At 38.9% G+C, this 26,791-nt stretch overlaps 1 protein-coding gene across 1 annotated transcript in view; it reads right to left on the bottom strand.

Moving 5' to 3' along the window:
* Window positions 1-26,791, bottom strand: part of hdac5 (histone deacetylase 5) — a 113,151-nt gene that overhangs the window by 40,629 nt on the left and 45,731 nt on the right. Inside the window, 11 exon segments of the mRNA XM_042343301.1 lie at window positions 139-402; window positions 1,480-1,694; window positions 2,441-2,666; window positions 3,757-3,891; window positions 5,835-5,947; window positions 7,613-7,717; window positions 7,720-7,743; window positions 9,459-9,580; window positions 10,147-10,264; window positions 11,915-12,059; window positions 13,143-13,387. Coding sequence (XP_042199235.1) covers window positions 139-402; window positions 1,480-1,694; window positions 2,441-2,666; window positions 3,757-3,891; window positions 5,835-5,947; window positions 7,613-7,717; window positions 7,720-7,743; window positions 9,459-9,580; window positions 10,147-10,264; window positions 11,915-12,059; window positions 13,143-13,387 — 1,712 coding nt within the window.

Genomic DNA, 26,791 nt, shown 5'->3' with positions numbered 1-26,791 from the left:
TTTCATTGCTTGCTGCTACGAAAAGCGAGCATCAAATCAAATGGGAACTGGAAGTGGGCGGCAAGTAGTGACTCATCGTCCCAGACCATTGCTGCCACTGCAGATAGGAAATTGAAGTTAATAAAGCAGTGGAATTACCTGATTAAAATGCAGCGTTTGTTCTTCAGCTTCTCTCTGATCTTCCAATTGATCTTCCTCTTCGCTATCCGGTGGCTCATCCTTCACCTGCATTGCGTCCTGCTCAGGGGGCTGGTCTGCTCCCTCGCTCTCCCCGGGATTGAGGCGGTTGCTGCTTGAAGGTGTCTGATCCTCCTGCATGTCCTGTTGCTCACACAATTCCTCCTCTGTCTCTTCCGGGTGGCTGGGAGGCTGTCTGGGTGGCTCATTTGACTTGGAAAGCATCTGGGGGGGTGGGGGTGGGGGGTGGGGGGAGAAACAAATACTCAATTTAACAAATCTTCAATTAACAGACTCAATCCCACTGGCGCCCACAAGTTAAATTAATTTCACAAGTCTGCTACTGTTGCTTTTGATTGAATTCCTACCAAGTGATATATTTTAATATACATTTGTTATGCAAACACGGTTACTCTGGATGGGGAGGGGCAGTATGGAACTCAAATTATACAGACGTATTCTGTATGCCACACATGGTTGCTGTCACGATGTCCTGAAATGTCTATCTAACATTGAGTGTATTTTCTATTCCATCTCATTCATTGCGGCTACTTTACTAGTCGAGAAAATCTTCTAAACTTTTCTCCATCTTGAAGCCACCCCCATCCCTGTCAACCTTGTTTATTGCCATCTTCACACAAGTCGCTTTTCTCAACTCCCAATCATTTTCAATAGAACAGCCAACCAGACCACTCTATTGTGAAGTGCTGTTAAGTTCGGTGAGGCGCTTTGAGACGTCTCAAAGACATGAGAAGGTGTTATATCAAATGCAAGGATTATTATAAGTGATTTCTATCTGCAGAAGTATGAACTGACGTCCTGCTGTGAAAGTTAGCTTCTATTAAAGTTTCATTTTTGAACTACAGGTGACTTGAAGAACTGAAGACCGGTGCATTCGATGATCAGAGTTGTACGTTCCTGAAGCATTGTTTGAACTAAAAATCAATAAATGGACTTTGGCCTTTTCACCTATTTTTCCCCATCTTTAAATAAATTGTAAAGAAACTTATTTTGTCTCTTCTTGGAGGTCATCTGAAAAACTAAATCTAAGATGAAAGGTGGTGGAGTTATAATAATAATCCTTGCATTTGATATAGCGCCTTATCACGTCTTCGAGACATCTCAAAGCGCTTCACAGAATATACTGTAAAGTGAATTGACTGTATGCGTTCAGACATCTCAAAGCGCTTTGAGACGCCCCCACGAGGTGATAAGGCTCAATATCAAATGCAAGATTAATATTATTCCAACGCATTCTTAAAATAAGCATAGACAAATAACTTGGGATTGTGTTTTGCTCACCTTCAGCTGGATTTGCTGTTGGTACTGTTTCTGTTTCTCCAGGAACTGCTGGTGCTGTTGCTGCATCACCAACTGCTGCAGAGCCTGTGGACTCTGGGGTAGAGGAGCTGACTGGGTACGGCTGAGCGGACGGTGCCGAGGCAATTTGTTCACCGTGCGAAGGTTGGAAGATCCTCTCTCGCTCGTCACGAGGGGCGATTGTGCGTGGAGCGGCACTGGGTAAAATAATTAACACCAACAATAAATAAATCGTTTCCAATGCAAAAATGCCTGTGTGCGTCCAATTCAAACATTTGTTTATTTATTTTTAAAAAAATGTTTTAAGACCAGTTCTCCTGTATGCGATCCCATCCATTGTATGGTAAACATTTTAGAATGTTTAACCCGGCCTCCTTCCTTCCACCAACACCCTAAGCTGCTTCTGTCCACACATTCTCTGGTCTGAACAATATGTATTGATCAATCTGCATCTATTCCTACATCTTCCAAGACTGATCTTAAACACTCACTGATCTAGTTTGTTTTTTTTAACAAGTCGATCGATGCAGCATTAGCTGCTTGAGTTGAAAATCTTTTTCACTCTGGGAGAGGATAGGGGAGGAAAGGAAAGAGAGGGGAAGAGAGAACACTGTCTAGTTTTAGTATTTTTACTCAAAAGGACATTGGGATATTTGACATAGCCCCTTATAATCGCTTATAATAATAATCCGTGCATTTGATATACAGTGTCCCAGCAGCTGATTGCTCTCTAGCGACCCCTACTGTACAATGGATGCGCAGGATGAACAGGATCAGGCTCAGCTACAAATGCCAATTGCTCTTCTTTTCCTTTCTGACACAGTAAAATAGCCTGCCAACAAACCCCGTTAAAGAGAACACAGGAATAATGGCCACTTGGGAAGCGTATCAGAGTGTGCCCATTGGATTAAAACCTCAGTTCAATAGTGAGCAGACAACTCACCAGCTATCAGAGCATTCTGCTGTCGAGCCTGTTCCAGTAGCAGCACGTGCTGAAGGAGGGAAGGGTGACTGTGACTGTTGCCTTCTCCACCTTCAATTGCTACTCCTGTGAGGCAGGATGGTAGTGAGGTGGTGCTCATGAACTTTCCAGTTAAAGCACCACCCTGGCGTAAAGACTGTATAGCTTGCCTCTCCGCTTCCTGTTGGGCTGACAGCTTTTGCGATGCCTACATACATAGAAAGCAATAAAAACATCCAGGTTGTGGGTCCACGAATACTGGATTCCCATGACAAAAGAGGTGATCTCTGCTTCTCTACCCATTCGTCACATTCCATTAGAGAAGCGGTTTTATTTAAGAATTCAAGTTATTGATTTCAGCCACGATTTAGGGCAAGAATAAGTGAAATTAAAGATTAAAATAAATTCACGGGACGGGAAAGAGAAACAAACTTCTAAATCATTGCAGCACTTGCGACCATTACTAGCCCTCACTTCAGTTGTTGCGAGACCTTCCATGGAAGCAGATTGACCTAAAATGTAGGCTCTCAGGCAAAAGGAATCTTAGTCTCTCCTAAATATTCAAACAGATTGAATCAGAAAAATCTCAAACACTCGATACCCTCCTCTCACAAAGAGCAGAGGTGCTCACCAAATGCCTAAACAGTTTTACAGAGAGTCTCACAAAGTCACTTTTAGCACAGAATGGAAACCTCCAAATGCCTAAGTAACAGCAGGAGTTATCCTGGACCTATTCCTTTTCAGTTCAACATCTACTGAACAGTAGTGGAGCGGCAGGATGCACAGCTTAAGACCAGATCAGATCGTACAGTCTTTGAGAGCAATCTATGAAAATAATGTGCAAAGTTGTCAGGAAACACAATGGGGTGGGGACAAAGAAATTCCACTGAGGTCTAGTTTTGCTATATTTACATAACATCATCCAAAATTTGGCAAATGCTTAATACAGTCTTCATTTTCAAGCTGATCTTGATTGTAAATTCTCTTAAGAACTGCGGCTTCAGAATTACGACTGAATTTGAGTTTGCCAAACTCCACACACTCCAAAATGCTACATAAATATAATAAATCTAGACTAGAATTTCTCTGTTTAAGAGAGTGAGTAAAGCCTGTTTTGTGAGAATTTCATTCATTTGTCCTAAAATGAAATGTTATTAGTGTGGCTGTAAGGCCGTCAAATGTAAATGTGGATCTACATTAGTTGTAGCTTTTTAAAATAACTAGAAAGCATAACGGAGTTAACCAACGGGAATATTCCCCGCACAATGCCACGTGCCTGCATTATTTTGTCTACTTACATTGATCTGCGAGTTGGATGCTGTGACTGTAGCTGGGAGCCCTAGGGAAATGTTAGGCAGTGAGGGGGATGTGTAGAGGCTGAGCTGACTTGCTGACCCATCAGTGTTCATTGCTCTGTGATGCGCGTGCATATTCTGTGGATGAAAAAGAAAAAATACTGCTTTATTTACTGTTTATTTAATGGCCTAATGGGTTCTCCTCCACTCAGCTCAATTTGTTTTTATCTCCCCATCAGCTAAGCCATGGAGCAACAGAAAGGGGAGGATAAGGATTGTATTCTAGGAAGAACTTGCACTTTCTCAAATTATCGGCTGCATCAATGAAAGCCTCATAATTGTTTCTGCATACATTAATCTATTGAATGCTCAATTCTATGTCGGGACATGGAAGGTGTAACCAAAAACATGACAATAATAGGTTACCTACATCACTTGTCCTCTTATTTGTGGCACAAATGTATGCTGTATTTAACAAAGCTATTGGAAGATACATAGATATACATTGGATTCATTCATAGATGAATAATAATCCTTGCATTTTATACAACATCTACATTGTTGAAAAATTATAGGTAATTTGCTGTGCACAAATTGCTGCTGAGTTTAGCAACTTGAGAACGGGACCCAATTGCCAGCACATGCACTCAAATCCTGAAATGGGGCTTGAACCTACCATTTTCGGATCCAGAGTCAAATGGGCTATTAACTGATCTTGCTGACTCCCCTATACAGTGAAGAAACTTGTTCCTCCTCTGGATCAAGCACCACCCGCAATGGCAGGATGGGCATTGTTCAATGCAATGCTAAGTTTGGATACTTGTGCTGCAAATCTAAGTTTAAAATCTATTGTACAGAGCTCTGAGTTGCAGCACTAGTTTCCCACTGATGCTTTATGAAGGTTAGTTTGAGGTCAAGATGCCGAAGTATAGAAAACTGCAAAGGAAACCAACATTTAGCCTACTGCCTTTACACACTTTAAGCAGGAAGGCATTTATTGAATTTGTTTGCATGAATCAGTCTTCATTCCAGGAACCAATAAAGCCACCTTCACACAGGATTCTGACAGAGTTTCTATATAAAAATAATTGAATTCAGCACTTAATTCCCTGCAGCAAAAGCCTCCATAAACACTTAATAATGACAACGTGCGACACAAAATCGTTAATTCTTGGAATCAGGAGTGAGTCATCCTTAGTTTTGATGTGTGACAACACGTCCGACATTTCAGAATGTTTCCTTCATTTTTCAGTGTGTGTTCTGAACAGTAATTTCAAGGTTAAATTATTTTTAAATGGTTTCACAATACCGGGATCCAAAAAATTGAGCTCAACATAGCTGGATACTGAGTGCAATAGGTAAAGATAGTAAGATCAAGGCAAGCTATCTCTGTAGCTATTTACCACAACATGGGTAACATGCCAAAAAAAAAATGACATTTCTCTTTTTATAAGCATAAGTTACTAAGCGTAGAAATGACCGATTATGAAACAGAAATTGAAATCAATTTAAAACGGGTTTGCTTTTGCAATGAGGAGGTGAACCTTAACCCTTAGAATTTACAGCAACAACAGGATTTACTGTGAAGTGTAGTGACTTTATATTTTGTGGGCAAAACGCAGCAGCCAATTGTGCACAGCAATTGGCAAGCTAAGTGTTTTTAGCTGGTTAGACTGTAGAAATTCCCGAACGCACATGACTGGCAGACAATGGAGTTACATTACCAAAAAAATATATAGCCATTACTCACAAACCACAAAAATAATTGTGTGACACACTCTAGAACATTTTCTACTTTTCCACTGATTTTACAAAGCCGGGGATAATCTGGCTGTGTAAAATCAGATCATATTTGGGCGCAGAAAAAATTAAAAACTTTTTCTGTATATTTAACAATGCAACTTAATTTCAAGAATATTTACCAAAGCCAATGCTGAATTTTAATGACTGTAGATTTTACAGCTGTAATCATTACTATAAATCATTCTGGAAAAGCCTGGACTATAAAAAAAAGCTTAGTTTTGACACAGTAAGAAATAATGGCTCTCTAAGACGTAATAATAATAGGCACAAAATATTACCTCAGCATGAATATTGTGTACAGAACCAGTTGTTCCATTCTCTGAAGGAATATTGTTGGAGCTGTTCGGAGAGCTGGGGCCTGACCCAGGTGCGCTGTTGCAGACTGAGGAAACTAAAATACATCAAATCAGAGACTTATTTACACCAAGGAAGCAAAAACTGTAGCAAACTTCTAGAAGTCAAGAATCAAAGAGAATTCCTCTCCCCCACCATACCAAAATCGTCATGATTTAGAAGTTCTTTAGATGGACCTTTTGCCACATTATGAAAAGGAGTGGCACAAATGATACACGAGATCCGTTGCCTTAACCATTTAGAATGGTATAAATCCATGTTATGGATTTCTTTACATTTTATGGATTTGTATCATTCTAAATGAGTCCCAAGGTAGGGGACCTCTCTCTCCCATTCCAAAATAGTTCAACTGGATAAATACCTTAGTTACACATCAGTGTTTACAGTGCCAACATCGTTATAACAACTTGCATTTATATAGTGGCCTTCATGCGGAGTACATAGGAAAAAAAGGGAGGTCATGCAACCCATCAAACCTGTTCCACCAGTTTATTAATCTTGGCAGATCTTTTCATTCTCAATGCTCCATCGTTTCGAAATACTCCTTGATACCTCTGCTACTCAATCATCTGTCTATTTCTCTTTCAATCCTCTATATTGATTCTATCTCTATGGCCTTCTGGAGCAGAGTATTCCATATCTAAACAAACTCTGTTAACCATAATTCAGACCATTAAACCAACCTGCCTGCTGCCAAAAGTCAATGTAGGCACTGGTTCAAAGTCAAAACAATGATGTGATCATCTCAATATGATCTCTTGGACTAGATCAACTTTGGTAACCAAATGTAGTTAAACGTCACTTGATGATGTCAAAAGCACAAATTGATTTAATCCGCTTTATAAAAGCAAAGTTGCAAGACAAGAATTAAATGGGATAAAGGACCTTCATTAGCCGGACATCACTTGTGAAACTGCACTTTCCAGAGGGTAAACTTTCCTCAGTGACAGCAGCTGAGTTTTCAGAGCCTGCAGCTCTGTGAAGTATCTATCTGAAAGCTCTTCATAACATGCTAATAACCGTACTTTATGTGCACATTTTTACTGGGCAACATAATAATCCTTCATTTGATATAGCGCTTTTAATGTCTTCTAGACGTCTCAAAGCGCTTCACAGAATATGTTGTAAAGTGAATTGACCGTATATTTGTGGGCGAAACATGTCTTCATTATCAATTGTATTCGAAACGAGCTCATTGCATTTGCTGGCTGTTTTACATGTACATCTAAATATGGAATGAAAATTAAAATGATGGGAAGATTAAAGGCTTAGCCACATTAATATCTAGGTACAAGCAACGCGTACTCTGTGAAATTATCAGGCAGTTTTACTGTGCCATATGTCGAAATACATCCCAAAACCAAGTTTGCTCTGGATCTTGACTCATGATTAAAAGTTGCTCTTACAAAATAGATGCATGGGTTAAGTTTGCTTTTCACTGTGTTGCACATGTGGATGTTAGTTAATAATATTGAAAGCACTTTTGCACAATATAATTTGAAGAACTGACACTCTTCAGAATTTATAGATCTCCAGATGTTAGAATCAGTCATGTGAGTAGCAAATCGAACATACAAGAGCCCACAAATTGCTACCAGGATGCTGAAATTTATTTAATCACAGGTTGTTAACTGATGCAGAAATGTACGCTATACATTATGTATTTGATTGTGCGAAAGAGGCAGAACATTTGCACTCTTACCTGTGATTTCAATAGCTCTCTTCTTGAATGTGCTAATTATTGTGCCATCTTTCCGCCTCAATAATGGACTGCTTCTCCTCTCAGCCACTTTCTGTTTTAACCGGAACGTACCTTTAAATTAGGCTCAGAAGCTGTATTTAGGATTAAAAAGAAGAAATTTAGGTTTGAGCAATTTTAAAAAAAAATATTATCTTGAAACAGTCATTGGGGGTAACCAAGGGTACGGATTTTTTCTCTCTCTGGAGTGGGAGAAAAGGGATCTATTGAATAATCTTTATTGAAATGCTACCAAATTATTACAATAATAATAATAATCCTTGCATTTGATATAGCGCTTTTTACGTCTTCTAGACTTCCCAAAGCCCTTCACAGAATATACTGTAAAGTGAATTGACTGTATACTTGTGGGCGAACGCGGCAGTCAATTGCGCACAGCAATGTCCCACAAATAGTCGTAGATTGAAAATGACCAATTTATTATTGTTTGGTTTTGGAGGGATTATTATTAGGCTCTGTGTGGAGTAAGGAAACTTGCCCAAGGTTTCGCCCTCTGCCGGGAATTGAACTCAGGTCTCTCACTTGCAAAGCGAGTGCTCTAACCACTGAGCTACAGGACTCCACAAGATCTTCCAAAGCATACGTTTAGGGTAAATTATAGTCCAATGCTGTCCCAATTAATAGCTTCAAGATGCAACTGCTCAACCCCAACTTACACCAGTTTTTTAAAGAAACACTTCAGGAGTCTTTTGAACATCGCTTTGAGCTATTTTACTGCTACCGCTTTATTCATGTTGATGTAATATCAAAGCCAAATTAGCATGAGCAACAGTGACTGTGGAGGCTTCGCTCTTCGATGTCAATGTCATTGAGGTTTCTCAAGACTTATTTTGAGAACTGTGTAAACTTTCTCCCTTTTGATCAAACAACTTCTCAGAAATTATTGGTTAAGCAAAAACACCAGTGCAATTGGTACCAGCAGCAGCAATGGGAGATTACAATAGGCCCAGTATTCCTTCCGCTAACAAACAATTGCTGCTTAATCAGTAAATTGTCAGCACAAGTAAGAGTGTGATTAACATCGATTCACTCTCACAAAATGTTCTTTCAGTTGATCGGCCCCGACATAAGATCAATTTGGGTTTCTGAGAATACAAATATTTAGATTGTATGCTGTGCTTAAAAAAGCCAATATGTTCCTCTTGTGTTTACATTCAGCGGTACAACATCAGTTGTTTGAGAGCAGATCAGGTGCAGACGGTAACTGACAATCAATGAATTAATTTGAAGAACAGGAATTTGTTCCATTGCTTTGGCTGAGGATTACTGATTTTGGTCGATTTTTGGATTTTAAAGAAAGTGTTGCATTTACCAATTCATATAATCCAAATGTTTAAATTTATAAGATTTGTAGCTGCAACAAAGATTACAGTGTATTTCAATGTCTGTCACGCTTCATATGACAGACATTGAAATACAAGTATGTAAAATAGAGCCAAACTAACCCTCTCAACCGGTCCAACATAACCACTAAAATACTCTTATTTTGGAATAATTCCATAATTTTCTTGAAGGGAGTAATAGTTCCCAGCTAAGAATCACATAATGGAGCATCACAACATAAGTAAATGGAGAGCTAGCACGAGTATAGGCACAAATGGCCTTCTTTTGTGCTGCGGATGTTATATGCCAAGTACACATTTTATTTAATTCATTGGGGCTGTCTCTAAGTCCACGTATTTAATTGCAATGACTGGAAATAACTTGGAGCGCTATTAAAGTGTTTTGTCACTTTCCAAGTCTTATAAAGTACTTAAAAATAAATGGCATTACAGGCCACCGTACTCACCAGTTTTTCGAAGTGGAAAATCGTCTTTTCCATCGTAGGATCCCAGTAGAGCGACTTTGTAGGTGGGAGGTGTCGTGCTCTGGGGTGGGGAACTCTGGTCGAGTGAGGCATGGTGAGCTCCCCTAGAACAAGCAAAAGTCCTACATTAATCTTGCTGTACCAGGTCTCAAACATACAACACAGAATACCACAAACCTTTCACACAGTTCAGTATCTTTAATATCAATAAATCCTCCCTATTCCGAAATGTGTAAATATAGAATATACAAGCTAATTCACACAAAAGCAATACTTGAGAAAAATAAAAGTTGATTTTGATCTTCAGAAAGCCAAAGGGACTGTTAACTGGAGTATTAAATTAAATGCTTTTGCAATTCTCCAACTCTGTTGCTAACATTTCTATCAGCATATACATTTACTAAGCAATGTATTTTAATAAATGCGTCTGAACAACTCCAAAACATAATGTTCAGTTTTAAGTAAATTATATTAACTGTATATATTATTACTCAGCTCGAGATTACATTTCTAATCAAGATTGTAACAGGTTAAAATATACATCATTATTCCTTAGTTTTATCGTGGGGTTGACATAGATGTCTTGTTTAATCTGAGTATTAAGGGTTAAAATGTTGATAAGTCCATCCATTATGTACATAGGCACAATACCAATATGCACATACAGTACCAGCATTTGGGATGGCTGGGGAGGGAATGATTCAATCCACTTGTTGCAGAATCCTTTGCGGTTTTACTTAACAAGAACTCTTGAAGTTTTAGTTTGACCTCTGTACTGGCTATTGCACCTGAAGATAAAAAAGGAATTTATATGAGAATGCAAATTACTCCAACAAATAAACTGTCTTGACACAGTTACAATTATTTCTTGGGAGTGTAACTAAATTCCAGTGCTAGTTTTGTTGCTCATTAGCATTAACATGACATTTCAATAACATACATTTCAAATGGCCCTCAACCATTTATTGATCTATTTGTTCCCTTTAATCCCTTCGACTTGCTCCCTCCCTCATCTCCTTCAAGCCCTGCCTCAAGCCCTTCTTTTTGACCGTGCCTTCAGCCGCCCTCGTACTCGTCTGCCCTCCTTCACCCCAACCCTGCACTCCCCTCCCACCCCACGCTTGGGTGCTGATCCCCGACTGATCAGTGCCTTGGGACTCCCTCCCAATGTGAAAGACGCTTTACAAATGTAATTTTGTTGTTGTTAACCATATGGACTACATAATAGTTTCAATAAGGGCTTTTCTCATTATTTGGAATTAAACTTCATAACAAAATCAAACCAGCTTTTTTAAAAAAANTACTGCATGACTGATTCACATGGATTTATTAATAAAGAAATGCAAAGAGGAAATAAATTAGTAAGCTCAAGTGCACAAAGACAAACTGGATATCCTTACTATATTAGTTTCCTTTGAATGTCCTCAATTAAAAGCATGTGGAATTTATTCTGGTAATACAGTGTATGTCAATTAATAGGAACCCTATTAGTAGGAAAAATCATTCAAAGAGGATATTTATTCAGGCACCAATTCACTCTGACTACATTCTGATAATGGAGATACTACTTGATTCAACAAAAAAAATGTTGATTGCGCTTGGCATCTATATGGACATACATTTCTTAGTCAGCAATGCAACTGAACCATTTGCTGTTTTAAGAAAAGGTGAAGCATCAGTATGTTAAACGAAAGTAATCACCAAGATTTAATTCATTGTTTTGCATTATTTGATCATGCTATTATTAACTTTTCATAATCAGACAAAATATTACTTGCACCACTAAGTGGGCTGTGTGGAATATTATTATTCTAGTGCAATTGTCCCAGTTCACTGGAACTCAAGGTTTTTTTTAATGCAGGTTTTCTCCCATGACAAGTCTCACATCCAATAATATCAGCAAGAAAGAAATGTGGGGGAATTATTCAGATCACTATTGCAATGTACCACCTAGTGGCTAAATGGAGAACGGTGCTGATAGAAGCCTATTTTTTAAACCAGCTTTGGCAGGTGGTGGGTTCACCACGCCGAGCAAATTAAATGTTGGGAGTAAAAAGAAAAAAAAATCACAACCAAAATGCTGCCAACTGAAAAAAAAATTCTAACATTTATTTAAGTTATTTGCAAATGCATTAGATGCTATGGTTAAACTTACGAGACATAAAATATGAGATAAAGCACATTCTCTTTGAATGTAAACGTTGGACAATATCTCCCCCGACTCTGGTAAACTGCAAGCGAGCTTGCACCAGAAGGGTGTGCGTTTCCCTCACTGCCACATCAGTGGGCACTTGAATACCAAGCTCCAAAGGAAGCCAAGCTCAGAAAGGGAGCTCGTACGGTGCACCAGGTAACAGCTCCACTTTCGTCACTGCTTGGTATTGTCAGCTTGTGGGGAATAAACCCTTCAGTACAGACCCAGTCATAAGTTTCCTTACTTTCTTTGCCTTTCTCTTTATTGCGGAGCATAAGCAACTGTTGCTCCAGCTTCTGTTTCTCCAGCTCTTCATGTCGCTGCAGTTCCAGCTTGCGTTGCTGTTCCAATTCTTGCTGGCGCTTCGCAGCCAGGATCTCCTGTTGTTGCTTGCAAAAATGGCACAGATGGCCAGGTAAACAGGGGGCGTAAACCATTTCATCAATTCAGTATTTCTATTACAAATGAGCTTTCATTCCCTAGGGACTAAATGTTACCATCAGTTTATTTGGGTTTGATTAAAGGGGAATTATGCTTCATTACAGAGTTTTGCGTGCTTCACGAACTTGGCTGCTGGACTGCCATGCTGGGTGCCAAGGAATGTTTGTGCTGTTGCAGATTCAATAATCGTTACAGGAAAGAAACTCAACGATAATAAACGTGCATGAAGTCAACCTTTGCAATTGCGAACATCACAGCAGCAACATTTGACAGAAAAATGCCAACAAGCAGACTATTTCCTGCAGATGTGCTGTTGGCTGACCTTTTTCAGACTCTACTTGGCTGTAGATCAATATTGATACCCGACATTCACAAGCTAGAGTTAATAACAGCCATCAGTTTTACGAACATCACAAACCGGAGCCCCATTGTGTCACTGTGCCCCTCTGTTGGATGGAGCTGCTTCCTGGATTGCTGAGGCCCATTTACCAGCAGATGAATTGTGTTTATCAAAAAAAACACGTTCAAATAAACACCAACAAAAACTTATTCGCTAAAGGTGAAACTTCAGAATCATTTCATAAGTGTGGTTCGAACAGAATCAGCTGCTTTGCAGTAGAGCAGCCACATTAAGGGAATCCGCAAATATAGAACAACTCGAGAACAAATGTGTATGACTTTGGAGCACGATGATCACAGGTACTTACAGTAAACTCCTGATAACTCAACCCTGGCTTAACTAGTCACGGCTACTCAAGTCATCACCACGCTGTCAGTATCCTAGCCTCATTTATTTATGTATTTATACATATGCCTAACTCGCCACTTCGGATAACCTGTCACTGAGACCTTTACCCTTAGAGTAGATTTTTCAGGAGTTTACTATATATAATTTTCTGTACAAAAGCTGTGGGAATAGGCGCGCATGACATATTTTTTTCCCCCTGAAAATCAGTCTGAAGTGAGAGATGCTATTCTAGCCCGAATACATCATTGCAGATGAGCTAAATCAGGAGGAGAAAGGGAACTACCTTGAGGTGTTCCTGAATCTGCACCTCGTGCTGCCTTGTCAGGTGCTCGTGCTGTTTTTGGAACTCAGCAAATAACAGCTGCTTCTGGATCTGTTGCTGCTGTTTGAGCACCAGCAGTTCGTGCTGCAGCTGCTGTTCACGAAGAACGGGGTCCATGTTGCTGATCGGAATTCTGCCGTCTGTGCGCAGGTCGACGGGTGCAGCGGTCTGCATCGTCACGGGTAAGGAGGACTTCACTTCAACTGCTGTGGACGAAAAATCACAAACCTAAAAATTGCATTTCAAAACTATTTTGAGTCATTGTACGACCTATATTGGAAGTTTTTCTGCAATTGTAATGTACAATTACTGAGATGAAACTGTGCATTGTTAAGTGTAGTTGGAAATGGCTGAGAATCCCCTCCACCACATAATAATAATCCTTGCATTTCATGTAGCGCTTTTCACGTCTTCTACACGTCCCAAAGCGCTTCACAGAATATACTGTAAAGTGAATTGACTATATGTTTATGGGCGAACATCAACGCCATTTCTGGGTCACAAGGATGTAGGTTCAAGTCCTACATGATGGACCGAATGGTCTTTTGTGTTTTAAACTGGCGCTGTGGCCTAAGCCAGAACTTGAACTCAGAGTCTAGGCTAATACTGTACTGAGATATTGGAAATGCTGTCTTTCAGATAAGATGTTAAACTGAGTTTCCCATCTCCTTGTTCAGGTGAATGTTCACAATCCTTACTCACTACTCAAAAAAGTGAGCTTCTGCCAGTGTCTTCGCCAACAGCCTTCCAGATTAATGGGTTATTCATTTATGGCGCAGGATCTGACTCACTGGTACTTTCTCTGTTCTTTCTAGAGTACAAACTCAAGCTTATGATCACTAGCGGACATACAGACCCAGTGCTCATTTTTAAAACATTCCCCTCTCTCCTCAAATATAAAACAGAATATGGAATATTTTTCAAAATGCCCAAGGAAGAATTATACAATACTTGTTATCTTCCTTTCCATCACAAAAGATTTTTCCCCTACAGCTATCTACAAGATCTCTGTTCTGACAACTAAGGTTACAGGCTTAATGATCACAAGGTAAACACACAGCTGAAAACAGCAGACACTTGGCAGTGTTGCAAAGTTTCTAGTGATGAATATTTGCAGTAATTAAAAAAAACAATAAAAAATAAAGAGCAATAATGAACACTTGCAGGGGTCAAACTCAAGCGCATATTTTAAGCAGTTTAGAACTGAATCTTAAAATATACTACTGCTTAGAAATCTACTGCAATCTGAACTATTCTGTATAATAATCCTTGCATTTGATATAGCGCCTTATCACATCAAGTGAAATGCAAAAAGTTTCGGATTATGCGCAGCAGTATCCCACAAACAGATGTGGATTAAGTGACCAAATTTTTTTTTAAGAAGTGATTATTACTCCCAGAAAAGCGATCCGCCAATCGACTAACAACCAGGTTCCTACTTACTGCTGGGTAAACAGAGGCGTGTGGTGTAAGGAAACTTGCCTAAAGCTTCGCCCTGCCCGGGCATCGAACCCAAGTCCTCTCGCTTGCGAGGGCGAGTGCTCTAACCACTAAGCTACAGGACTCCACATAATACATGTAGAAGGAGGAGTCACTGATAAATTACATTCCAAACAAGTAAATGCAAAGGTGATTTGACACATTCTACATGAAAGATGCTATATACATGATCGTTACTGCTCTTGTTAAAAGGGAGGCACATGCACATCTTAGATAGAGTAGAATTTGCCTGGGAAGTTAAGCTGACATGCTGCTCGCCATATTCAATCAGTGTGAGGCAGCAATACACAAGGCAAAAAAGTGGGGTTGGGTAGAGGTAGCCTATCATCAAGATCTGTACCAGCTATTTCTGGTTGAGCTTCTTTTATCACTGCGGTAAGACTTAAATTAATTGCTGGCTGTATTCAGATTTCTCACACTCCTGCCAATTAGTGTAAGGGTCACCTCATGCACAAAGTTACAGTACTACTTGAACTCAAAGGAACTATATAATATATATATCTATATATATATAACAATATATAGCAAAACAACTGACTTCAGTGGGCTTGCAGTGGGGTACAATATTCGATTACCTGAGAAAATACATACACTCAGTTCCTGATCTGAGCGATATTGTCATAAGCCGAGGTACAAGTGTGTATTCCTGCTGTGCTCAGATTGAGAACAGCAGGAGATTTGGAGCAGTCATGCTAGGGTGGAACGCAAACATAATGCTGTTCGTGTGCCATTGCTTCTTATGTCAGCGGCAAGAAGATAAGAAGCTATTCTGAATCCCAGCATGGCTCTGAACATCTTCCCTCAAGGCGTCTCTCTCTCTCAATCAATGCAAATTGCAGTTGTGCGCTCAAGACGGGACTGACTCAGACATTTTTTCCAGGTTGGCATGTTGAACAAAATCAATAGGACTGGAAAAGTAAAAAGCAACTCTTACTTGCAGCCTGCCTGGCCATTGCACACTGGCAGCAGGTTAGCAATGACAATTGGCTGCTTCAACATACTAACTACCTGGCTGGAAATCAAGAGTTTTAAGGTGGTTACACCCCCTAAGTATCAGTTTTCCAATAGCCGCAAAATATGAAGATCAACAATGGTGCATACCTCACTTGCTCAGTCAGATCTTCAGGTCACCAGTTACTTTATGAAGTTAAAACATATAACCTCAGTTTTACAATAAATAAATATTTGTGCTCTTATAATAATCCTTCCATTTAAAATAGCGCCTTATCACGTCTTTGAGACATCTCAAAGCGCTTCACAGAATATATTGTGTGGAGTCCTGTAGATCATTGGTTAGAGCACTCGCTTTGCAAGCGAGAGACCTGGGTTCGATTCCGGGCAGAGTGAAACCTTGGGCAAGTTTGCTTACTCCACACGCCTGATAATAATCCCTCAAGAAACAAACAGTAATAAATTGGTCACTTCATTCCATGACTGTTTGTGGGACGCTACTGTGCAAAATTGGCTCCCGCTTGTCGCCCACAAAATATACAGTCAATTCACTTTACAGTCTATTCTGTGAAACGCTTTGAGACATCTAGAAGACGTGAAAAAGTCCTATATCAAATGGAAGGATTATTATTATAATACTAGGAAGTGAATTGACTGTATATTTTGTGGGCAAAACTGGCTTGAACGGAACAATCCAATTAGAGAGAAGATTTTTGGGCCAACATGGACTGCCAAGGAGAATACTGTAATCACTATCTGAAATCTACACTACTTTATATTTCTTCCCCCAAAGGTAAGTTTTTTGGGGAAAAAAAAGGATTTTTTTTAGATTCTTGTCTCCAATTGCCAGAGCTTTCATACAAAATGTTTTAACCTCAAAGATCTCTTGAAAGTCTATACCGTTCCCATTATAGGTAAATATTAAAGTTGATCGAATAAAAGATAAAGTGAATTAATTTTCAACAAATTAATTTAAACAAAATTTACTCCACTACTTTAACTTAACACTAAATTTTGTGTGGGGTGGGTAAAAACTGTCAAGGGGAACTGTGCGGTGAATGCTAATTATTTTTTCAGGCAAAAGGGAAAGCCAGTAAATAAATCTGCTGTTATTGTGTGGGCAGTCCTCATCTTCTGGGCATTTCAGAATCACTCATTGGAAACTCGGACGTCATTCCTCTAATAATAGCTAAAACTATCGATGAGAAACGCTTTTCTTTGTTTCCTTTATCTTTAAGGCATTTTATCCCAGGCTTAGTATTTCAGCAATTTAAAACATATACCAATTACAAGAAATACTGATCAACATTCAGACTACCCAGGAAACACTGAACAGGAACACTCGTGTTGAAAGAAGTACATGCACACTTATTTTAAAACATTTTTACAACACCTTTTAAAAACAACGCGTTTTATTTCCCACTGAAATAAACATTGAGAGCTCATCGATGTTAGCATTACATACAAAAAGCGTGTGCAGCTGTCTTTCCTCTGCAAGGATCCTAAATCCTGAATATTATACCATCTGTAGATACTAATGTGCAAAAGAGCCAAGAGATCACAGCAAGTTCTAATTCATTACAGCTTCTGAAATTGTAAGATATCCCTGATTCAACTATCTTCCTTAAGCTTATTATAAAAGAGTTATATTTTTTACGGCTGTGAGACCAAATCCTATTTCTCAGCAGTTTCAAAGGCAGTTTCAAAGTAAGTTTAAGTGTCAATAATAATAATAATAATCCTTGCATTTGATATAGCGCTTTTCACGTCTTCTAGTTAAGACTGTAACACGAATGGGAAATTAGTGAAATTCCCTTCACTGTTACCTCACAAAGATAAGAGGCAATATTTCCTAAGTACTAGTTTTTCCAATTGCACCTTTTCTCAACTACACATCAGACAATATTGCTGATTAGCATAAATTGTACAGTCCTCCGCCAACCTAATGGAAAAGACAAGTAGCCACACAGAATAGAAAACAAGCGGAAAGACTACAAATTATAGAATGAGTAAAATACAAATTTTAGCAGGTGATTTAGCACACACTACAAATTATGCAAATCATTTCTTGATAACAGGTTGTTCAGGCTTGTGGTCGCATTAAGAGTTCATGTGCTATTTCCAAGAGCGAGATGATGAGCAGCTTAATTATTCTCAACTTGATGCATCTGTTTTTTCATTCCTCAAGTAGTTGATGATGGTTTTAAACTCCAGAGATGCATTCTTTATTTCATTTAATCACTCCACCCCACCCCTGCCAGCTAACAGACAAAAATGCCAGGAATTAGGATCTTGGATTTAAATAAGGAAACGATTATTGTTAACATTTTACAGCCACAGGACAGCACTTTTCATTGACCTTGGACACACAAAAACCCCCACAAATATTTAATTGTTAAATCAACTAGAACTTTAAAACTCATAAACATTTCAGCCCATCTTTGAATTTTATGTAATATCTAATGCTGAGCACTCTATGCTCTATGTTTCGATATGCAAGGCCTACAAAGTCACACATGCTGGTTTGAACACCTGTAGGAAAACCACATCACAATATTAAGTTTGTACATGAAGTAGTCCTGTAAACTTAATTCACAGTTGAGGTTAAAGTTTGCAATTTAGATTTCACCACAGAGTAAAACTAGTTAGTTTTAACAAAGCGACAGAGTGCAACCACAGGTAAAGTTACTTACCTGCTCGCTTTTACAACATGTGCAAAATGCAAAAAATGCAAGGATGATTTAAACTATTGTTATATCAGCAAAAAGCCCAGCAAATTGCAGAACCTCCCAAAGGAGGATTACTTTTCTGAATACATATAATTGTTAGAGAACGATTATTAATGTACTACGCATAGATTACCTACTTTAGAACTATTGTAATCTCTTGAAAAGCTACACTAAATATAGACTCCATTGAATAGCAGCTGCTGGTGGAGATGGGTTATCGCTACAAAAATAGTGCTTACATCAACAGATGATGGCAACGTAGGATTGAGTCATCTCACAATCTAATAAACGCTACAGTTAAACCTTATCAGGATTACTATTCACGAACGCAAACAGCCTGGCCTCTATTGGTAGCTCTGCTTAAGTTTGTGATCCGTCTCTCCCATGGCAACTATGTTGGAGTTCTGACGTCAAAGGGCTCACAATGAGACAGGCGACCCTTTCAGTTCAATAATTTATCACTAAATAAAGTATATTTATCCGCTGCAGCTGCTGCTAAAGCCTTGGTGTGGGCGACGGCTACACATTGCCCCCAAAGCTGGAAATGAGCTATCTGCATTTAGTAAATTAGGCTAATTAAAGCTTAATTATTAATTTATTGCTACAATGCAAGAATACCGCAATATTCTACATTTTTGCTACTATAAATGAAAGTCAAGTCTCCTGGATTACCGTTAAAATACGCCCGTGCAAGTCCAATAAATTTCAGTAGCTTGTCAACATTTACACTGCGTCCAAATAAAAGATTTAACCACGCACATGCCAACACCTAAGGGAGAGAGAATGCAACTGGAATCCTTTGGCTCTACCGTACTTCTGCTATGCATGGCCTGCTCCTTCTACTCCAGCATCCTTGAGAGAGCTTTCGTCCACTTTGCCCATACTCCATACAATTCCTTCCCCAAATGTCTTTCACCTCATAACCGTCTTCTCGGTTACCATTGAATTAATATAGTCTGACTCAAAATTGCGACCAGTGCTCATAAAAACAAGGTGGTCTGGAAAATTATTTTATCTGTGCCATTTCTATGATACTTAACCAAACAGCTTTAGCCAAACAGAAGGTTAATGGTAGCAGTAATAATGAAGTGGGATCTTAGCAACAGTGCAACTTTCCCCACCCTTCCAGTTATTTATGCTGCAATATGGTTCCACAGATGTCGGCATCCTTCCAATACTTCGTCTAAGAGGTCATTGTTCACATGAGCCAAGATACTAGCTGTCAGCAAGTTCTTCGACAATGGGTAGCATCACAGCTGAACTCGCCCCTGTCCTTATTTGACATCAACACACGTGCTTGTTCCACCAGGACAACAATCCAGAAAGGGAATCCTGTAGGAATGTTCCAATCCCCAATCATGGAGACGTCACAGTGCTACAATGGACATTTTACCATTATAAGTTTGTAGGCAAATAACTGTCATTAACTTTAACCTGGAGGGAAAGGTCTTGACTATTTCTCTCAACTTAACAATGGTGACACACGCTAAGTTGCCCACAAACTGTACCTCAAAAAACAGGTACAGTAGAAAAATGGCACAATTTTTAGATACGAGAGATATAAATTGCTTTAATATTACAATTACAAAAGGTGGGTTACATTATGACATAAGGTGGGTCCAACACCACTAAAAATTCTCATACTACATTCAGCCATGGTGTCCTTGTTTGGGAAAACAAACAAGTTCTGTATTAAAATTAGAAAATTGGTCTCTGGCAAAGTTATAGTACATGCAGGTAATCTCATATTCAACCTACAACTATTCATACAAGAGGTGAATCCAAGAATCAGTATGCTCCTCTGATATATAATTGCAACGCTGAGTTTAAGGGAAATCCCAAGGCATGCTTCCAAGATTTCAGCTATGTTGCTTTGAAATGACATCTTATCCACCCACAATAGGTTTCAAACCTGCACAGAATTTTAGCTACATGTCTCAAACAAAGACACTAATTACTGTACAGTGTGCACAGAATTTCAACAATGAAAAAGCTCAAAGAATCCAATTCTAGAGTTCACTTACGTAAGCACTGCAGGCTGAACTGCAGTCTTCCGCATTCTGAACTTGCAAAACAGACGCAAATGAGAAGAGATGGGATATTTATTCTTTGTGCATATAGAGAATACACAGCAAGAATTAGGCATGCCTGGCAGGCAAAAACTGGCAGAATAACACACAAACTATGTCAGGTTCAGGCTGGATCTATCCAAGGGATCTGGATGATTTCTGAATCCCCTTAAATGTAAACAGAAATGCCGAATTGTATTCAGGAGGAGGAAAGAAACCATTAGTAAATCTGAAGGTAGATTTACTCAATTTGTAGCACTCTCTTCTCTGAATCAGATGGTTGTGGTTTCAATTCCCACAGCAGTATGCGAATTCCTAATCTAGATTAAAAATCCACCGAAGTACCGGGGAGCGCGCTGCACGATGTCATCCTTTGGATAAGACTTTAAACTGAGTGAGCTGGATAGGTGGGTGTTTTTAATGGACCCCCATGGCGCTATTCCTAAGAGTAGGACGTTTGTCTTGCCCAATATTCCTCCCTCAACCTTCAATTTCTTCTCGAAATTAGGTCATTAATTCTGCAAATGTAAAGATGGAATTTCGAGCCCTAAAATGTAAAACGCAAACATTCACCATCGAAGAAATTTTAGACTCGGAGCTTGCAAAATAATCGTAATCCTTACATTTATTATAACACTTTTATCGCATCCAAATTTCTCAAAGTGCTTCACAGAGTTTTCTGAAAAGTGTAGTGACTATTTGTAGGCAACTGTAGAATGCCATTAGCCATCTACTGGAAATCACCGAAGGTATGGAATGTTGACAGATCCGAGTCAGACGTTTCAATGCTAAGCGCTGACAGCGGCAAATTCACTCCCATGAAAAATTAGCCCTTGTTCAAAAGATAGTGAGCCACTGAATTTAAGCAACAAGTTAGAACGTTTTGATGGTTCTTTGGCTTTTGATGGTGGCCAAGTGTGATGGGCATAATACAGATCAATCAAATTAATGCACTCCAATTTAGAAAGACCATTTCACACACAACACGCATTTCCTGATCTGGAAACATTTATAGTAATCACTTTGGGTTTAATAGCACCCTGTAATATAATAACTGCCACTTTATCACTTGAAACTTTGGATGTTTCTAGGACTGCTCTTCATCAATTGATCTCGGCAATGTCAATGTCTGCATCTGTGTACAATTCACTAGGTGGTTTGTATCACTCTCGTCTGCACACAACACAAAAAGGCAGTGTGATGATTGTTCTTTTTGCTATCCAACATGTGGTGCATTCCAAAAAAATATATACATCATGTTTCGCATTACTTTGACATCAGTCTCCCAACCTCCAAAGAGTGCTTTGGCTCCCATCCTGCACATTCCTTAAATAAGAATGAAGAATTTAAATTTTCTAACTCCATGTCAGCTCAAACCAGAACATCCTGCAGCACAGAGCCACGCAGACAGAATAACAATTTAGTTTCATATCTCAAGTTTGAAATGCGATTTAAAGAGATGAGATTAAGGATCTCTATTCCCGCTTCAATAAGTAGTTATCTTTAATTGCACTGTGATACGTATTGAAACAGTGGCAAAATAAAATATTGTTAAAACTTCAGATACAGATACTCTCCGGTTTTAGCTGTTTCAACTCCAGTAGGTATCCCAACCCATACTCTGGGCTGCTAAGCTTCAACTCCTGCCAACCTCCGTCTAATAGTTTCCAGAATTAAGTCGGGCGAGTGCCCCCCCGGGTTGTGTACTCCATTCCAGAAAAATTGAAAATTTCCATGCAAATGTGGTACTCTTTAAGCACGTGGTGGGTTTCTGTTTATGCCAGCCAATAGGCCGACCAAAACAAAGACACAGATCCAGCAATTGCTGGGACCTAGTTTGCCTACTGGACAATGTGTTTGTTTCTTAATTTACTTAGTCTATTCATAAGAGCAACCACATATCTTTTTTTAGACTGCTGCACAGTGGCTGCATAGCAGGCTTTTGTTAGCCTGCTGTACAGAAAAAAAATTGTTAAAAAAAAATGGTCACTGCAATCCACGACTGTTTATGGGACGCTGCTGTGCGCAATTGGCTGCCACGTTTTGCCCACAAATATACAGTCAATTCACTTTACTGTATATTTTGTGAAGTGCTTTGAGACGTCTCAAAGACGTGATAAAGCATTCTATCAAATGCAAAGCATTATTATTATTTATTGCAGTGACAGAATATTGTAATGGTTTTATGAACATTTATCATTCATAAGAGCAATCACACCATTGTGAATTTTGTCAACTCCAGTGGCTTACGGGCAATTAGGTCTAATTGACTTGTAATTGGTCTCTATTCTTTTTATTACATCTGTGTTGGGTTCAGGTTGGTCATACAAATAGTTTACTCCGCAGTTTCGGTTATTTTATGATTTACACCAAAACACATACGTTGGTCTAAAGTGTAGGTCGGATTGGCCAGAATTAAACATGTGTAAAGAAGGAATTACAGGTGTCCAATTATGTAAATACAAAAGGATGCAGGAGATTGTTTTTAATGCTTACATAATTAATGTAACTTGTAATCTACTCCATACAGAAACATTTACACCTGCTTAGTACAGCCTGCAGATTAGACCCCAACATAACAGGTGTCTCAGATAATCTGAAAACATTTAACAGTACGATTTAGTATTCCATTCATAGAAATTATAAAGGAGAAGCCCATTCAGCTCAATCAGTCTGAGATGATGCTGGCTCATCCATTCAACCTGATTTTCAAAAGATCACTGCTCTGTTTCATAAAACACAAGTACACTCAACAATGGAGTCTAAAGTGATAATATTTCATCATATTTGATTGCTTTTCTGTAAATATAGTGCAGTGAGGTGCATTCTCGGCCCATGTGCTATTATATACTGCATACTTTAAATGAAAATGGGCTCTTCTGCTGCAGATTGTACATGTTTATAAAGGAATAGTAAGCAGATCGCTGCTTTCCAAGAGAAAGCAATTTAAAAAGCTTGCACTCACCCCAAAGGTCTCTAAATTAAAAATACTTTTGAAAAGCGTGGGAATAGATTGCCGAGGGCAAAAGATACCCCAGAGAGTTGTATGTAATTATCTATCATCAACGTCATTACAGTGCTCAAATCTGTCAGACAGTTACTAGAAAATAAAAACAAAGATGGTTCGATACACTGGTTACAGTGTTCATGTGCTGCAGTGTGTGAGTCATCACTAAAAAATGTTTTTTTAAAAAAAACTTTGTTCCACTTGGGCGAAATGGCTAAACCTTTTCCCTAAATAAATTACAATCTAAAGACCAACTCCGTACAAATATCCAACATCATTTGACTGTACGATATGCAGCTACTTTGAAATATCTGCATTAGACATTTAAATCTGACGAGTAGTACCATTTAAGTCTACCACTGTGTTTATAAAAAAAAGAACATTACACAAAGAAGTTAAGATTCTTCTACTTTTTGCTTTCTTGCCTCAGTGAATATAGATAAATAGTAAAGATCATGAAAATTCAGGGAGCTGGTTTGTGTGCCAAAAATAAGAGAGAAAGGAATCAACATACTGAGCTAAAGAAGTTTAAGCGCCCAGTTTAATAACCGTATCTCCAGTGATGCTAATTCAGCTTTAATCAGGCTCAGTAGCTTATCCAAAACAGTCCCCCGAGTTCTGCTGACTTAAAAAGGTAGAAAAAAAATATCAACAACTGTTCTTTGTATCAGATTTTAAAACCATTTAAAATAGTAGACCTGGGAAGCAAAGTCCATTCGTACCTTTCAACTTGGGGAATCTGGGTTTGAATCCGATCGGATGAAATTCCCTTTTTCGCGGAGATATGCTAGAGTCCTCGGTGAGCTGCCAGAATCCTCGAGTGAGGAACTAGGATAGTCACAATCACTTGCTCGTGGCCATGAACTCACAGTATAAAAACAGGCCACAATTCAGTACTTCAGCACAGAATTGATAGTCTCACTCAGAGGTCAGTATGGGAAATGTAAATGTAACTGGTGCAGTAGGAGAGTGCACTGCTGACATTTACATTAAGGCACACTGTTGGCAGAGGCTTACTGTGGATCTAATCTATGCTACATCTGACCTGTGAGTGCTTAATGCTGATACCGACATGAAAATTAACATTGTGTTCTATTCCTTCACAACAGGGGTCTCACAACTCATTAGGATGATCTTACCTCCCCTCACACTCAAAAACAAATTAAAATGAGCGCTCCCCAAGATTTATTCTAAACCACAAAGAATGGCACCACCTCACTTGTGTTGCTGTATAGCTTTTATCTGCACTGTAGGAAAAAAAAACCTTCACTTTGGTTCTCAAAGGGTGCTTGCATTGTGTAAGTCAGAGTTTCCAAAACAAGACATCAATATTCTGAGCACACTGGTACTGTCGGAGGCATGAGAACCTTAAACTACAAAATATGTAGTCTCTCTGTCTTAAAAAAAGGTGCAACAGTCAGAGTAATGCATGCTGTGGTAGACTAAATTCTGCAGTCATGCAGATAGCTGGCAATGCTCAACAGTCAATTAGCATTTCCATCTCAAGGTGGTAGGAAGGTAACCCTTCTCTTTTCATGTATAACACGTCATATGCATATTCGCATATTCTCTGAAGAACAAATTTACATTTGCCATTGTGCTTTGATCCACTATATTTATTGTATGCTGCAAGGTCCCTTGAAACTCTCAACTGTTACACTCAGAGGTACTCATAATGCTTACATAACGCATTTAAAAAAAGCCTGTCTGCTGCCTCCAAGGTCAAAGCATGCTGCACCTCACTCATTCCAGAACTCGACTCCACAAGTAGCACATCCTTTATGAGCAAAACGCTGTTCCAGGTCCCCATTGTAAATCAAAGACGTAGTCATGGGCAGAAATGTCATTCCAACAGCAATGGTGAGGAACTGGCTAATACAAGCCAAAATGAAGCAAAAGTGTCGGATTAATAATCACTGAATGCATTTCTTCATCGTGCGTGCCTATAACTTTTAAGAATACAGCACAATTTAAAACTATCTTTTAGCAAGTTAGAGAACAGTTTTTCAAGCTGATCCAGTCAGTAATAGCTTGCAATGTATTACATTACTTTGTAACTTAACCGTTTCTTTCTGGGATAATTAGTCTGAAATAGTCTAGGGAAATCTGACAAGACAAAAACATTAAGGAGTCATAAGCAAGATACCTTTAGATATGAAAATGCAAAGAAGGACGTAATGTTCCATATCTATATTTATGGATTATATATAATATGTATGTATAATACATTATATATATGTCATTCAATTTGCATTTGGAAAAGGGTAAGCCCTATACTCTTGTTTCCTATATTCTTCTCAGTAAAATATTTATGAAGGAACTCTTATCAAAATATATACCTGTAACCCAAGAATACCAAACATTCCCACTCAAACAACACGTATAGGTTGACAAGATACATGTGTTGGATCCCTCAAATAGATCAATATATTTACAGCAGAAGTACAAGTTGAACCATTTATTCTTTTGCAAAACACCATGGACTAAAGTGAAAATTCAAATTAATTCAATATAAATTCGTCATCGGGGGTGAATTCCAGCACTCCCCAATAGAGTGCATTTGTGGTATAATACATTGTGCAATAATTTCCCCCATGGCAACAACCTGCATTTATATAGCGCCCCTCACACAGGACAGCATTGAAGAGCACTCGACGGTGGTTGGAGATTATTCATAACGTCATTGAGTTTGCTGAAGGCGGTGGGAACTGAAGGCTGTTTTGCCTCACTTACTAGGAGGATTGAATTCACCCATATCCAAAAAATTACCCAAATGAAAGTGCTGACTGATGTTGGAAGACAACCAAGTGATGAGAAAGAACGGATGAGTCCATAGTATGGACTCTGGGGTGAGAGGGGACAGAGTATCCACTATTTAATACTCGTTCAATGGGGTAGTAAGTGGTGATTTACTCCAATAACACTGCTTTTATCCACTGCACAGACGTGACAAGGTACTTTATATGCAACTCTAAAACGGTGGACAAGAGCAGAGCTGATCCTCACAGACATGAAAAGCGTTACATTGAAGTAAATGTGTTGTTGCTGTACACAAGAAAATCTGATTTGATAAATCAATCAAATCAAACCAGTTTCTTGCATAAACCACTCAAAGCCTATCCCAACATGGGCTCCATTTAATTTATCTCCCGGTGTTAAAGGAATGGTTAGCTTTAGTGACAAATTGAAAAAATATCTAATGTCAATCTATCCTGAAAAATCCAGGACTTAACAGAAAGAAATGAATGGGGAAATGATTAACATTGTCTCAGAAAATTGGCCGACTACAGCAGATTCTGGGAGGAGTGGGCGATGTATGACATTTCGGCCTTCGATGTACTCCACAAGAATCAA

This window comes from Callorhinchus milii, unplaced genomic scaffold (assembly GCF_018977255.1).
Source record: "Callorhinchus milii isolate IMCB2004 unplaced genomic scaffold, IMCB_Cmil_1.0 Scaffold23, whole genome shotgun sequence".
Taxonomy (NCBI): domain Eukaryota; kingdom Metazoa; phylum Chordata; class Chondrichthyes; order Chimaeriformes; family Callorhinchidae; genus Callorhinchus; species Callorhinchus milii.
This window is presented reverse-complemented; position numbering and strand designations above follow the sequence as displayed.